Raw genomic sequence first — 15,905 nt, forward strand, 5'->3', positions numbered from 1 at the left:
ATGAATGTCAAATCACTTTTACTATTAAAAAGTCATAGGGAAAGGGAAGGACACCTACTTGTGTTTCTGCCATGCTTTGTGACCACAGCCAGCTAGCAGAACCAGTGACTCGGATATTTACCCTGATGTGTGAACAGCTTTGAAGCCACCTCTGAGCCCAGCGTGGCCATGGCTCTGCTGCTACAACGGGCCGCTCAGCTACATCTGTGACACCAGCTGCCATTGCAAACACAGACATGGCCTTTGCTGAATTTTCTTTTCTCTTGTAGAAAGCAAAGAATCTACAAGATTCCAGAGGAGCAAAGCCCCGGGACTGTTGTTGCCAATATAACAGCTGAAGATCCTGATGATGAAGACTTTCCCAGCAGACTTTTCTACAGCATCCAGTCTTCCAACACATATTTCTCCATAAATCCGTGTAAGACAAACAAAAATGTGCCTTCTGACACCTTGAAAAGAGACATCCTAGTGCTAGGGAAAAAAAAACTTTTGCCTGAGTTTTGAGCTGGCTTACTTTCTTCTGTGGCTACCCTACAAGAAGAAATGCTCAGTACGTATGTTTTTAGGGTCAAAATCTTTGGTTAGCTGACCAGGATTCAACAAGATACCCTGAAGAAGGTAGACCAAAGGTGACTTACTGGTAAATGTTGGCTTACTTCTGGATGATGATAGTCCATTTGGCAGACATAAGATCAGCCACCTTCTTTTTATTTTCTGAGGACTGCAGAGACCCTTCTAGGGGTTTTGCAGCAGCTACAGATACTTAGACCATAGGATGTGCCCGTTGTCTCCCTCTGCCTGGATAATCCCAGGTGGCTGCTGGGAGTTCAGAGAGGAGTTAACAGAGAAATCTCTGACGTTGGGATCTCTGCTGTGCAGGCAGGCATCTTCGTTGCCTTCGGAGGGCAACTCCTGTCTCTCGTGCACTCTTTAGATTAGCATAAAATGGTCAGGTCACACCTGGAAGATGGAGCAAGGCTAAGCTCTGCCCTAGCGACAAGACTCGCAGCAAGGGAGATTCACTATGCAGGTTCACTCAGCTACTTGGGCCCCTCCGCAGGCCAGGCGGTCCAAAAGAGGCAGTGCTAATATGCTTGCCCTGTTCTGCTGTTCCCTGGGCTTCCTGGGCTGGCTGCTCCAGTCCTCTGAGCTTTTTACTCCAGGGTTAGCATACAGTAACTGCTCCCCCCCGATCTGCTCTTGCTTTAGGGCTGCTTAGCACCAGCTCTTGAGGGTGTAGGGGACTTCTAACCACTTTCCAAGCCCCCTGCTGAGGCTCCCAAGGGCCCTCCAGACGGTGAGCATCTAATTCGCGGTTCCTCTCTGCCCAGCGACTGGTGTGGTGCAGGTGGCCAGGAGAATCGACCGAGAAGCCCTGCCACTGCAGCTTCACCCCAACATCTCAGTGATCGTGCGTGTGGAGGACAGCCCCAGCGGAGGTCAGGCCAGTGAAATGGAGATCACAATCATTATCGAAGATCTCAATGACAACCCACCGGAATGCAACCCTTCTACCTTCAGGTACGGCCTTCGAGCTGCATTGTACACCCACAGCAGCGCCCAGCCCAGGGTGCACCAGTCAGGGTCCTCAGTCCTATAGCTAGAGGTTCCAAGGGACATTCCTCATGATCCTTTAAGGCTCACTGCAAATGTCTTAGGGCACAAAATTCAAACCTCTGTCTTGTTTGGCCTGGAAATTTGAACCGAAAAAATCTGTGTATCATTAGGTACTTTATTTATCTTTCTTTCTCTTTAGGTACCAAATCCCTTAAGATATCAGAGCCATGTGTTGTGCAGAGTTACTTTTCTGACCCATATGGAACGAAGCTCCTTCTTTCTCACTTTTTACTAAACTAAGGGGCATCATTCCCCACAGAAAGCCTGCCAGACGGTTCTGGAGCTGCATTTTAAACTTCCTGAACTTTTTTTCTGAATATCTTCCTGTTTATCTCCACGTTTCTTGTCCAGTGCACTCTGTAAGGTCTTCAGAGGCCGCATGTCCTCCTGTCTTCTCTATGTGTGGTAACTTGCTCACGGACTTTGCTATGTGTGCTCTGAGACATTTGGGATGATCAGTTAGCTTATATTTGAAGTCGTATGAAATGAGGACCTGCCATTATCCCCATTTAAATGATGAAGTGTAATGGCATAGAACAACTAATGTCAAAGTTGTCCTGTTTGAAGCATTCTGGGTGCCTCACAGACTTCAGGTGCGCTTATGGTAGTTTGATGGTCCTGCAAGTCAGAATCCAGAGTCTCAAGCCGAGACCTGTGTCGTAACGCTACAGACTTGTGCAGCAAGGGATTTCCAGTTAGCGGCTGTCTGTTTAAATTGTTTGCCTAGTGGCTATTTTAAATGTCTTGCACTGAAATCACATAATTTTATGGAGTGGAAGTTCCTCAGAGCGCTCCTTGGTTACTACAGCCATGACACTAAGAGTCTATTTGATATCCAGTTGTCATGCAGATTGTAACTTCAGCTCACATTACGATCTGAATGAAGCAAAGATCTTCAGGCAAAAACACAATCAGCTAATTAAATAACTAGTCGTACAGGGACTGTACAAGGGAAATAAAATCAAGGCTTAAGGATATTTCAGTTAGTTCTCCTATACTTTTTCATATGGAATTCTCCACATTAAAAAAACAAAACTGATGCCACCTCCCCTGAGTTCCATCATGTGCATCACAGTGACATCACATATGTCAACAACAGGGCCAGAAATTCTAGTTTCAAAGAATAGCAGAATGGACATATTAGTTAAGGAGAAAAAAAAGAGGATCGCAGTGGGAAAACATTGCAATATATACAATACACTGAAGAGGTGAGCGTTTTAAAGTTTTTTAAAAATACGAATTAGTAATTGAACTAGTCTTGAATGTTAAGATCTTGAGGTAGCTTCTGAAGTTAGACTGAGTTCCAAGATTTTGTTTTGGATCTGGCTAAATATTTATGTCCTGCCCATTACATAGAGCTGTTATCCACCACAGCATAGGGGTCAGATTCGAGGTTGCCACATCAACTGTTGTCTATTTAGATCTAGGATTTCACTCTGAAAATAAAAGGGAAGTCAATATTTTGGAATGTAATATATGAAGAGCTTAAGAGCAAAAGTGTAAGAAGAACTCTGATGGGAGATATGTTTCTTTTAAACAGGGAAGAGACAAATGAAAATGCTACTGTTGGGACATTTCTTCTTGATCTTAGAAATTTCTGTAAAGATATGGATGTCGATCCACCAAACAATCTATTTAATTTCACTGGACTATCTGGTTTTGGAAGCAATAAATTTGCGCTGGATTCCTTGTCTGGAAGACTTGTGGTCAGTCATTTATAGCTTTATGATAGATTGTCTTGTTTCAGGGGCCAATTTTCGAAATATTATTAAGGGCATTTCTTATTTTGAATTCATTGTCTGTTCAATAAAAAATAATTAGTGTAATTCATGTTGTGGTAGTATGATGTGGAAAATGACTGTTCTGACTGGATGTGAAGTGTGAACCTTTTGACAGGATGCTTTGTATGGATTTTAGAGAATTTGGTGAGCAGACAACTGTCTTCTCCAGTTTTTAGTCGAAGAGCTAGATATGACTGAAAAAAGTCCTTTTCAAGGAGGGTGAAGCACCAACTTGGGTGCAGATAAGCAGAGAAAACTGATGCCATTTCACACCCATTTGTTCAGGCAGACCATGGAAGATTCTTGCTATTCAGGATGAAGAGCTGAAACACTTGAGAAACCCCAGACTGAGAAACTACTTCCCAGATGCACTGATCAGAATTGTAGAAGTACTTAGAGTGGTAAATTTTCACAAAACCAGGGTAGATTTCCACCTGTGTGATTTTGTGTGTCAAAATTTGGGTGCCTTACATTGATAGCTGCTGTCGTATTTGCAGTGCCCAGAGCTCACGCCAGCTGTTGAACGTGAGCAATGGTGGTTGTTTTGTTGATTTAAAAGGAGCAGCGGCAAAATAAAGAAAAAAGGATGCACATAACACAAACTAGCGAGTACACAGTCATTACATCTAAAAGAGGAGAGTGCTGCAGGATGAGTAAATGATTTTAGATGTCGTTCTTTAATTTTTCATCTGAGGTATAAATGTCAATGACCACTATCCTTAGCTTCAGCCCCCAATATAAAAGGCATTTTTGAGGCTGCACAGAATATTATTGTAATCAGCATGTCTGTATAACGTCATAGGCTGTCTGAAGTGTCATGTCCCTCCCAGAATTTCCCTATGGAGGGCAAGCTGTGGCTGCCCATGCTTTAGTGCTGGAAACCCAGAGTTTATAGGGCTCTTCCAGAGAGTCCCGGGGATTAGGATTTAAATCTTTGCGTGAGCCACCATTCAGTAACAGCTTTTTCCTGGATAAACACTTGTGGCTGAACCTGACACCTTTAAGGCAGGTCTGCAGGCATGATCTCAAGGAGTAACTGTTACTGTTGAGCAAGAGCAGACTGTTGTTGAGCCAACACAGGGCTCAGTAAACAGCTCGATTACTGCAAGCGCTTTGAATTCACCAGGTGAAAGGCCGAGACCTTTTGCTTCAAAGGATACAACTTCCTGCACTTTGGGGCAGAAATATTTTCTTGGCAGAGGGAGATTAGTTTTGAATTGCCAAGAGACAGCAGAGAGTGAATATGAAATTCAATGTCCTGTAATTGATTAATAGCCTATATAACTCCCATATGACAATTCTATATACCCCGGGGAGAACCCACTCACAGAACATTGAGAAAAACTAGTTGCCACCCTGTGTATTGTGACTTTGTGTAAGGAAGTATAAATACAACTGTGTTTCTTTTTAATTTAGATGACAGAAAGTATTGATTTAGAAAACCCAGCTCATCTAGGAGCTGAAGTTTCTTCTTTGACTGTCAGGGTGCAAGATATTGCCTGGCCTAACTACTCAAGCAAGTATCCCCTTTACACTTTTGATATTTTCCTGTGCTGTAACAGCATGGAGAGGAATGCCATATGTATTTTGAATATATGCATGAGAAAATTTCACAGCCATACATAACTCTGATGTAATCTTCTGCTGTATTTCCAGATATCATCTACATTTACATCAGGATAAAGCCAGTGAATGAATTTTTTCCAGTCTTCAGTAGTTTATCGTATGAATTTAATGTTTCAGAAATTACTAAAGGTACAGTAAGTAGCACCTACATGAGAGAAATAATGATGTCATGTTGATAAGTACATTTTTGCTCCAAATGTATTTTTATTTAATTGAATGAGGAGAATGGCTCAAAGTCCCAGTTTGATTGGGGTTCCACTGTACAATCACCTCATAGCCCTAAATAGAGAAGACCGGCAGCAACTCCAATTGTACAAATGGAAGCTGACACACAGACAAATCCAGCAAGTTGTGCAAGAAATCTGTGACAGAGCCAGAAACTGAACTCAGATTTCTTGTTTTAGACCATCTTTCTACTTTTGCTAGATTAGCTTTTCAAAAGGACCGTGATGATGTAGAGAAGCAACTATAGAGGGTGGTGCAGACGAGAGAGGACCCCCTTGGCTGAGGCCCTTCCCGTCCCCGGGTGAGTCCCGCGTCTCAGGACTTGCAGAGCGGCACCATGGCCTGTCTCCTCCTTGGGGAGCCTCATGTGCCTGGCAGGACTGCTGGCCTGCTCTGTGCTATGCTGCTCAGTGGTCAGAGGAGCTTGATACAGGGATAGCACCTTCCCCAGCTTCTGCCTCTTGCAGTGGCCTCTCCCTCATATGATCTAACACAGCAAACACAGGTCTTCTGGCCCACGACCTGACTTACTTTTTTTTTTTTCTGTTGGCTGAGAAGAAAATGAAAGGTCATTCTGGACTTTCTAGGACATAGAAAATTGAGGGTGGAAGGGACATCTGGAGCTCTCGAATCCAGCTCCTGCTCAAAGTGAGTTTAGTCTCAAAGTTAGATAAGTTTGCTCAGAGCCTCATCCAGTTAGTTGTGAAAATCTTGAAGAATGGAGACTCCAGATCTTCTCTGAGCTCCTGTTCCGGTTCAGCAACCCTTATTCCAGGCAATTTTTTCCTTATATCCAGTTGGAAGTTTCCATGTTGCAACTTGTTCCTGTCTGTTGCCTATCGTCCTTTCACTGTCCACTTCTGAGAAAAGTCTGTCTCGGTCTTCTCTATTATCACCTTTCACCTTTGTCCTTTCAGTGGAGGGTAGCAATCAAATACCCCCTTGGCCTTCCCTTCTCCAGGCTGAGCAACCCCCAGTCCTGCTCCACCAGCCTCTCCTCTGGCAATCTGTGCTCCAGCTCCCTGCCATCTCAGTGCTTCTTCCCTGGCTTTTCCCTAGTTTGTTGATGTCTCTCTCTACTGGGGGTCCCAAACTGGTGACTATTTTCTATACACAGCCCTGTGAGCGCTGAGGAGAGAGGAACAACCGCTACCCACGATTTATTGGAAACGCTCTTGTTAATACCACCCAGCATGTGGCATGTGGTCTTCATCACCCAAGGGCGCAGTGCTGGTGCATGTGTTGTCCACCAGGACTGCCTGCCTGCTAAGTCACTCCCCTACCTGCACTGACGCACCCTGAATATCCCCAGGCCATATGGATGTAGTTAGGGTTAAACCAGTGTCTGCAAGGATGGGTGTGCACAGTCCCATCTCAGTCCTCCCAGTGTACAGCACTATCATTTTAAGCTTATTTTATCAATGCTCCATACAAAGGTAATTCAAGCTGCCCTTAAAACAGCTTAGAAGGCAGAGAGGCAACTGCATTTCAAGGTGGACAAAAAGAAAGAGTCTTGTTCTCCGAACCAAGCTAGCGTTTGCCCTGGCCGTGGTGTGGTACGTGTTAGTGCAGGGCTCTGGGGGTGGCCCTCACCGTCAAAGTACTTCTGTTGTGGTTCTCTATAGACTCCTCGCATTTTGTTATTTATTGCTAACAGGCAAGCCTATACATGGGAGAGCCATAACAGAGCATGATAACCTAGTATTTCTCACGCCTCTGCTTTACATTTTTTTGAAGGGAAACTCGAAAACAAATGTTTAGTTACAGTTTCATCAAGCTTTGGCATGAACAAGTAATCTGTACTTCCTTTTCGTCCAAGTTTAAAATGTTAATAAAATACGAATTTTCTTCCTTTCAGCTGGATCCAGCATTGGAAAAGTGAATGCCAGAGACAAAGACTGGCCACCCAGTGTCATCACTTATTCCATTGTAGCTGGAGGGGGCACCAGGGATTACACAGATATATTCTGGATCAACCCAGCTGAAGGAGATGTGAAGATCTTAGCTAGATTAGACTATGAAACCACTCAAAGATACCTTCTCACAGTACAGGCCTCAGACCAAGAGAAGACTGCAACAGTATCTGTGAGTAAGCCCATTCTACTTCTCCCCATTTAATCTACATTTTTCTCTCTTCTTCCTGACAAGAACAGTAAGACATTGGGCAAAGCACTTTGGTGCGTATAAGGCAAGTTCACCCCTACACAGGTTGTATATTAATCAGATGAAAGAGATGATGTTCATTCAGTCTTGATTTATTTCTTGCAAAAGGATTAAAGCAATTTTTTAAATGTTTTAACTCTGTGGTTTTTGTCTTTCAGCCTTTTTTATTTTACCTGGGCAGTAAAATTGTTTTCTGTGTCCTAGACAACTTAAGGTATTCTCTCTGGCTACATATATACCAGAAAATAGAACAAGGACAGGGTCTTGAGGACAAGTAGCACAACCTAATTGCATCTATGCTTAGCACCAACTCTTTTCTGGACTTCAGATAGTGCCTCTGTGGCCATCAAACACACTTATAATTTTGTGTGTGTCCTTTTCTCATATCAAAGTACCTGCAGTAATGTGAGGACTGTGTTGCAGCCCACTGGAATTATGTTTTCATGGTGTGAGAGAGAGGGAATGTGCTGCATACTTGGGATACGGGCTGAGGGCCTGTGTAGTTTGTTAGAATAACATCCGAGGGCCCAGACTGGGACCGCCTTGTCCATGATCCCTAACAGGGGTGAACTCTGGCCCATGCCATCCCCTGGCAGACCTAGTTTTGTCCTGGAGAGTGCTATCTGACATAAACCAAGAGTATGCCAGGGAGCATGGTACCATTAAACGGTATGGTTGTGCTCAAGCTTGCCCCCTAGAGCAATTTTCTATTTTATTTCGAAGAATAGACATAGGTGGTATATCCGTGAAAGCATTTGCAGTCATCCTTTTTGAAGAACCCTAGGCCTCTTCACATACTTTACTGGTTCACATCTCCTCTGTGAGGACTGCCTTGCGTTTGGTTTTTGCCAAATGTACATCTGTTGGATGGGATACAGGAATTAGGCCTACTTTTTTATTCCAGACAACCACCATCCACTGAGAAACTTGAAGAGAAATACTTAATCTCCTTATCTCCTGTAATATTTCAAGATGGTGATTAAGGAAAGCATGAGGAACTCATAATGATGATCAATTAATCTGCTGGTATATTAAAGATCAACAAACGTTAGAGGAAAAAGCTTGGGAGAGGGGTAGCCTCCTTTTCCCAGGTGGCTAATACCAGCTTGCATTAAGCACAACCAGCTCCAGCCACTGTGTCCCTCGCCTTGCAGAAAGCCATTACCAGCATTTCCCTCTCACTGGGAAGGGTCAATCTATAGGGAGTGTTCCTTCTTTCCGTGGATTACACTCTGAGTTATTATTAAATGTGCTAAGAAGCCTAACTAATGACTGCGAAGCCATTTGAGACCTTTGAAAGGAAGCTTAATGAACACTTGGTGTTATTATTATTGCTCATTCTTACTGTGACATACTTCAGGTAATTCAAATAGTCAGACAAATCAGAAAAAAACTCTGTGGTTTTATAAAATGATTCAGGTTAAGGAAGCTGTTCCCACAGGAGTACTGATCACAACATGAAAAGAGGGGCAAACAGTCATCGACATTTTCTGGTAGAAACCAGATTGGAAGAGAGGGTCATTGCTCTTCAACAGCTGTTTGTCAAAAGAGTGAAAAGGGCAAAGCCAAACAGCTTCTGAAGCCAACACAGTTCTGTCTTAGCACAGTGGAGGCATTTCAGCTGGTTGTTGCTCTTTTCTTTCAGGTAACTGTCAATGTTTTGGAAGTGAATGATGAAGAACCAGTTTGTTCACCCACTTTCTATTCATTTCAAATCCCTGTTAGCTTAGCTGTTGGGACTAATATTAATGGCTTCAGGATTGTATGTCAAGATCGAGATTCTGATCCCAGATCTTTCCGTTACTTCATTAATGAAGGTACTGTGTCACAGTGTGTGAGCTTGGAGCAGCACAAAAATTCTTCAATTCTGATGGTCCGCTTTGATTTGTAAATAAAAGTCTAGCATGGTTTATGTGCTACTTTTCATGGAGAGCTCATGATGATCCCCAGGTTTCTCATATCATTATTTTGTGTCTCCTCAAGTTGGCTACTGGTGCTACCACCTAGAACCATGTCCGTGCAGGTTTGGATTGCCCAGCACATTAGTTAATTGACCATTAAGTGCAAAATTGACATGGACTTCAGTGGAATCAGCTGGGATGACACACAGGGTCAAATTTAACTTCTAGTTACAGCTGAGCAAATCTGGAGAAATCCATGGTGATTTCTGTTACTCTACATTTCTCACCTTTAGATGTTGGTACCCTATTCAAAACTACTGTGGAAACCTGCATGTCCCCATTCCATGCTGCATGCATTAAAATCCCATTGTAAGAACATGTGTTTCAGCCCAGGGATCAACTGCATCCACTCAGAGAACTGCTAAGACAGAGGACGACATTCAGCTTCAGAAAAAAGGGAAAGTGCTTTCTTGGGGGAATTTTTTTTTTTTGGTTCTTAAGATGATGACTGAGAAGGAGGGAGCAGATTGTTCAGGTGCCAGTAAAAAGTTGAGAGCATAAAAAGAGAGAACTTCTGTCCTATTCCAGCCCCTTAAAACTGCAGAGCAGCAGCAGCTCTGCAGCAGCGTTGCCTACCTGCAAGCCCACAGAAAGGCTGTGTTTAGATCAGGAAATTAGGGTCATGCCACAGGCCTCAGTATTGGTTCCCACTGCTAAAGTGTTAAGTTTGGTTGTGGTGTGACTTAAATCTACTCCGAGCAGCCTGTTTCCAAGAAGAGCCTTGGCATTATAGAAGGATCTGGCACCTTGCCTGTAAGGGGCTGTGTGTGGGTCCTCTGGTGCAAAGGCTAAGGAGGTTTGGCTGCACAGACACGCATCTGGCCTTCGAGCCAGAGATGAGTTGCTGGCCCACTCCACGTTGTAGCATAGATACGGTCCCTTCAAGTTCAATGCTGGAGCTCTCCAGGGCAGCAAGAACAAAACCAAAAGCACATTCAGTGCCTTTACATGGGTCTGATCTCTCCTGTGTGTGGTCTACCCGCCGCATAACAGCCAGGGCAGGCTTACCTACAGTCCAGGCCACTCGCAGATCTCCTGAGATGAACTCAGATCTAAGTCTTACTCGTACCCAGCTTAACAACCAGTTACATGGACAGAAAAAAAGTGGATCGTGGTGCCAGACACATCAGGCTCCACTCTCTGGTCCACACAGCAGCTCACAGTGCAGATAAAGTCCTGGTCTGATTTGTAGGTGGTACTTCCACTGCAGAAAATTAAAAACCCTCAGTTATTAGCTATCTTCTGGGGGACCCGCCAAAGGCTATGTAGAGAGAATGTGTACTGGGCAGAGGAAGAAGCCATGGAGGAGTGTTGGAGGTGGACCTCTGGCAACCCTGGGGCTATCCATGTGGCCTGGTGGGCAGTCCCGAGGACACCTCGACTGTGGGAAAGCCCCTGCAGCATCATAGGGACCTCATCCTGACTCAGTGCTGCTGTTTCTTGCGTGCCCTCCAGGCCATAAGGCCAGCTCCGGGGGTGGGGGGGGGTGATGTCAGGGTCTCCTGTTGTGCACCCTATAGGACTGAGCCATTTCCACAGCCTCATCTGAGCTTTGTGTCCCTGGAGAGGCTCTTACTCCATACTGTAATGGTTTTCTGACTGTATTATTTTATATAGTAGTTGAGAAGATCAAGCCATTCTTGTCCATGATATTACACCACACAGGTGTAAAGTGATCCATAACAAGTTGTCAACAGAAAGTGATCTTTTTGCTTGTTCCAGGCATTTATTTTAATGTGGGATTGTTTTTCTCTTTTCTTCCTTTTGTTGGTGTCATTTTGTTTTTTTACTACCATTTGCAGGCAACGTGAACAATCATTTCACCTTTTCACCAAGTGCTGGCTCCAACACATCTCAGTTGATTCTTGCATCTAGGTTCGACTATGACAGTGGTTTTGATACAAACTGGATTTACAGACTGCGTGTCTACATAACAGATGACAATCTGTTGTCTGCCAGGGACAAAACTACAGACTTGATTAAAACAGGAACAGTTACTTTAAGCATCAGAGTTATCCCAAACCCGACTACTGTCATTACCACTACGGTAAGTTCACTGAACTTTATATCTAACCTGTTGTTCTTTCATGGGCTAATCTCTGTGGGAGTTGAGAAAAAGAGGGTAGATATATGCAAAAAGAAAGCAAAAAAACTGTAGTGGGTCCAGTCCTGGGAAGTGCTGAGCCCTGTGTTCTTACACTGAAGCTAATGGTGGTTAATATGGTCACTGTTGCGAAGGATTAGTCCCAGGTACAGACTTGCAACACATCTTTTTTATTTTAGTATTTAAATCCAAAAGGGCAAGTATCCGAAGAGCAGGTACTCTGCCATTACCATGTAAATGGGAAGTTAAAGATTTTGGAAACTGTACTGGTAAGGACACGGTGGAGGTTAACCTTTGCCTGGAACATTAAAATGATATCATGCATTTTGCAGGACCTCTCTTTTATTCTCAGCTTGTCACTGCTTTGGCTGCCTTGCATTTCTACATGTTTCTTTAGAGTAGGACACAAATTAATCTATAGCTACTAAGGTCAAAATAGGCAACAGCAAGAACAACAGGAAGTCCTTATCACTTGGAGGGGATATTTTTTCATCAGTGAGGTCACTCTAATGTAAAACTTTGACCTGACTGTCAGGAGTTGAAGTAGCTCTGCACATCCTCAGCATGTCGCTGAGGTTTCAGCAGGTTTCAGAGAGGTGACATTGCAGGTGTGGGTCGGAGGTTTTCCTGACCTCCTGTACTTGTGGTGCTCCACGGCTGAGCCAGGGAAGTCTGCATAGCTTTTGGCAGCCAGAGGGGGCTCCAGCTTTGCACCGTGATCCGGCAGTTGCTGTGGAGTGGGGGAGCCTGAGGTCGAGTGATACTGGCTGCTCTGACTTTACAGTTTCCATTTTGGAGCTGATTTCCATCAGGCTGATGCAGGAGATGAGGAGAGTCTCTTTTTGTCCTACCTGCAGAAGAAGCACAACCTGAGGGGTACAGAGCTCTCTGTGCCCCCGACCTGGTGCTCTTCCAGGTGCGGACCGCTTCCTTCACCCCTTGCCAGACCATCTATCGGTCGACCAGAGTCCCTCTGTTTTCTGCCTGACTGCTGATGGCTTTAGCCTTTTCTTCCTCACACACAGGAAAGAAAATTTGATGATGCTCATGAAGGGATAAAAGAACTATTATTAACTGTAAAACTATCCAATCTGTTAAGGACTACCTGCAGCTGAGTCAGAACCAGAGGAGCTGCACAAGGAGCACATGAAAGTCTGAAAACTTTGTTATGAAAATGCTTATGTTCAAATTTGCCGATTGATTAATAACCCTGTTATTATCTAATGCTCTGTTGGGAAGGAATAATTGGTTTTCTTACAGCCTCCTCCTCCCCCTACTTGATGTGGGAACAAAAAGTTAAGCTAACAAAACTTATTCTATATTTCTTTCCTGTGATTTACCACAGCTACAATACAGTCTAGAGTGCATACCACAGCCTTAAATCTGCCTCCCTGGAGAAATCAGCCTTCCACTTTCAGACGACTTTCCAGAAAAGCCCTTTCATTACAGCATCTGCTCCTCTCACTACTGGTTATGTGTGTTCAGTGCAGTAACTTGGTGAAATGGATGCTGGAAGGCTGGTGGTGTAGAGGAGGATCCCTGCCACTAAAAGTCACTTCTGACTTCTGTCCCAATGAGATTGCAGTGGTGATGGTGACTTTAAGATTATTTTATACTTTCTTTAATGATTTGATATACCCAGCACTACTGACTGACAGTAGATCACTCTTCATTCTAAATATTACCTTTTAACAGTTACTGACAGTATTAGACACAGTCAAACCCAGTCCACCCATCTGCCAATTTTTGCTAGTATATACAAGTTAGTCTAAAGCTAGCACTAGACAGAGAACAAATAGAAACTCTGTTGATTTTTGTATACAATGTAACTACAAATGTATTACAGAAAATAAAATAAAAACTTTGGCAGATGATTAAAACTCACGGTGTAAGACATACTACAGTAGGTGTTGACCTAGGTAGACTAAAGGAGTCATTTCGGACCTGTGTGAAGCTAGTGTCACGATGGGACCCTAATGAATGAGCTGCTAACTCCAAGTGATGTGCCAGCTCAGAGCACTGGCTCCTGGCACATGGGAAGATCTGGGAGCTCACAGCTCCTCAGAAAGTGTAGTTCTCCCTTCTGGAACAAGTCGCAGGGGGAAAAAAAGGAGTTTCATTTATTTTTATACAATAACTCAGTTCCTCAGGGTTCAACTTCTCTTACGAAGGGAGTTGAATGATCACTGCAGTGGAGATGACCTACTTCCAGTTTTGCCTTAGGTAACTAGAAACCATTATCTCGGTAACGGCAGTATTCCCTGAACTTCCTTATCCTCAGACGGTGTGATCGCAGCTTCTGAGGCAGCCTGAGGCTTTTAAACACCACTGCGGCCTGCATATTTGAATAGAAGACATTGAAACATTATCAGGAACCTCCTTTTTGCATCATGGGTGGGCTTCATTTCACCTGCCTGTAACTGCCCCAGGAGCGTGGTGGTCCATCTCAGTCAGTCATCTGAGCTGCCTCGGCAGTCAGCAGAGCGAGGTGCGTGGGCTGAATCACCATCACCAGGAGACACTATCTCCCTTTGCTGATTATCTAGAGCACCCTGGGGGGAAGCTTGGGCCCGGTGCCTCGGCACAGAAGTTAAGTTAGGCAAGACGAACAGTGCTGTAAGTGTCAACACCTTACAAGTATGCAGCATCAGGGAACTTTTCCTGTTTTGTTTTGAAAGCCTGGCTTTACTCTTGTGACGAAAAGGGAAAATCTCTATTCTGAATCGGCGTGGTACGTGCCGTTCATCATCACTCTCGGCAGTTTGCTGCTCCTTGGACTACTAGTGTATCTGGTGTCGCTGCTGGCAAAATGCATTCGCACCTGGTGCCCACCAGCACGCAAAGCAGACAACGCTCCACTGTGAGTCCTTCCAAATGGGGGGGCAGTACCTAGAAATACCTGTTAATGACAAAGATAACTCAGTCTTTTGGGAGTTAATGAAATCTAGGCTCTGAATATTTTACAGTGGTATGTCCTTTGCTGTAATAAATGCTATTACTGGCTACAATGATATTTGGTGTTAAAGATAAGAAATCAAGGAAAAATGTGCATGGAATTTTTTTCCTTTTTTTTTTTTTTTTTTTTTACTAATTATAAAGTTTAAGTCTAAGTTTAAAGTTTAGGTTTAACCAAATGCATTAGCTGAAGGTAACTGTGGAATTAATAATTATTACCTGTCAAGACAGCTAAGCCTGTAAGGCCCAGTCAGAGTCAGCGCCTGGCTGTGCTGAGCACAAATACAAATGTACGTGGGCGCCCACTCCGAGGGAACTTCCCATCTCGGTAGATAACGTATGCATAGTTCTTCCTTTTAGCTAAGGATCTCCGAATCCTTTTCAAACTTCAGTGCTAATCCCAAATTCTTTATTCAGACCCAACTTCTACAGATTTCTTGGAGTTTTGACTAAGCCTGTTGTGAGGCTCTGGCCCATAAAGCTTCACAGTAGCTCTAGTCACTCTTGCTTGGCAAAAGCCAAGGAAGCACCTTGGAATAGCTCCGCTTCCTTCTGGGAAGCTGTAGAGATCCCCAGGGACTGCTTTTTTAGGGGGCTTGGGTCAGAGTGTCCACAACTGACGTTTTACTTCACAAAACAAAGGTGAGCAGGACTTGAAGTGAAGCTGCTCTTGGGCTTAAAAAAAGTACTCTATAAGTATTCTCAGGATGTGGATGGAAATTTAGAAAGTATAGTACATTTTTAAAGGGAAGAGGTAATAGATGACTGTGATTATAATTCAAATAGTATATGGAAGAAATTCAACAATTTGTGATAAAAATGAAAAATGAATCTAGTAGCATATAGTGTGGCTATTGCTATTATTTATTAATGGGGCACGTGATTCATTGGGGTTTAGGTTCTCCCATTAAAAAGCAATTTTTACATTTCAGATACATTTTAAATCCTTCAAATATTTTAAAAGGTATTATCTGAGCACAGGAGATCCAACCAATTGACCTTCCTCTAAGGATGGAACTAGATGGGAATTATGCTTGAAAATATAATTTTCCAGATTACATAAATCCATCATGCTATCACCAATAAAACTTTTTTTAAATATTGTCACTTTTTGGAGAGGTGTTACAGTGATACTCAGGGCTGTTTTGCTGTTTGGGAGCAGCGTTAAGTGTTGCAGGCATCCAGTGAAAACAAAAGCATAAACCAAACAAATCAAGCAAATCCCCAAACTCAAGGAAGCAGATGCTTCTTGCCAAGTGAAGGGAACAAAGTATGATATTCTTATATAGGCAAAAGTCTGATATTTGTTAACTACACTCTTAATCTTTTTTTTGTTGTTGTTACAGGATAGATGCTCCAGGTGCGTATCTCCTTTCCATATCTTAATTCTTCTCAATAACACCTTGTTTACTGTTCAGAGTAAAATTGGTAAATCCATTTCCAGATAAATAAATTTGGCTTAGTACAAGAGTG

General features: G+C 43.4%; 1 protein-coding gene across 6 annotated transcripts in view; it reads left to right on the forward strand.

Moving 5' to 3' along the window:
- The window catches only part of CDHR3 (cadherin related family member 3), a 64,419-nt gene that overhangs the window by 39,726 nt on the left and 8,788 nt on the right, over window positions 1-15,905 (forward strand). For 5 of the 6 annotated variants that reach the window (XM_068930263.1, XM_068930271.1, XM_068930244.1 and 2 more), the window contains 9 exons: window positions 270-418; window positions 1,332-1,521; window positions 3,158-3,323; window positions 4,815-4,914; window positions 5,055-5,153; window positions 7,108-7,334; window positions 9,058-9,229; window positions 11,176-11,420; window positions 14,156-14,509. In XM_068930263.1, coding sequence (XP_068786364.1) covers window positions 270-418; window positions 1,332-1,521; window positions 3,158-3,323; window positions 4,815-4,914; window positions 5,055-5,153; window positions 7,108-7,334; window positions 9,058-9,229; window positions 11,176-11,420; window positions 14,156-14,341 — 1,534 coding nt within the window. In that variant the 3' untranslated portion in view covers window positions 14,342-14,509. Of the gene's footprint in view, window positions 1-269; window positions 419-1,331; window positions 1,522-3,157; window positions 3,324-4,814; window positions 4,915-5,054; window positions 5,154-7,107; window positions 7,335-9,057; window positions 9,230-11,175; window positions 11,421-14,155; window positions 14,510-15,778; window positions 15,793-15,905 lie in introns of those variants that run through there. The other variant, XM_068930284.1, reaches the window with a different exon arrangement.

Source organism: Struthio camelus, chromosome 1, assembly GCF_040807025.1.
Source record: "Struthio camelus isolate bStrCam1 chromosome 1, bStrCam1.hap1, whole genome shotgun sequence".
In the NCBI taxonomy this organism is placed as follows: Eukaryota; Metazoa; Chordata; class Aves; order Struthioniformes; family Struthionidae; genus Struthio; species Struthio camelus.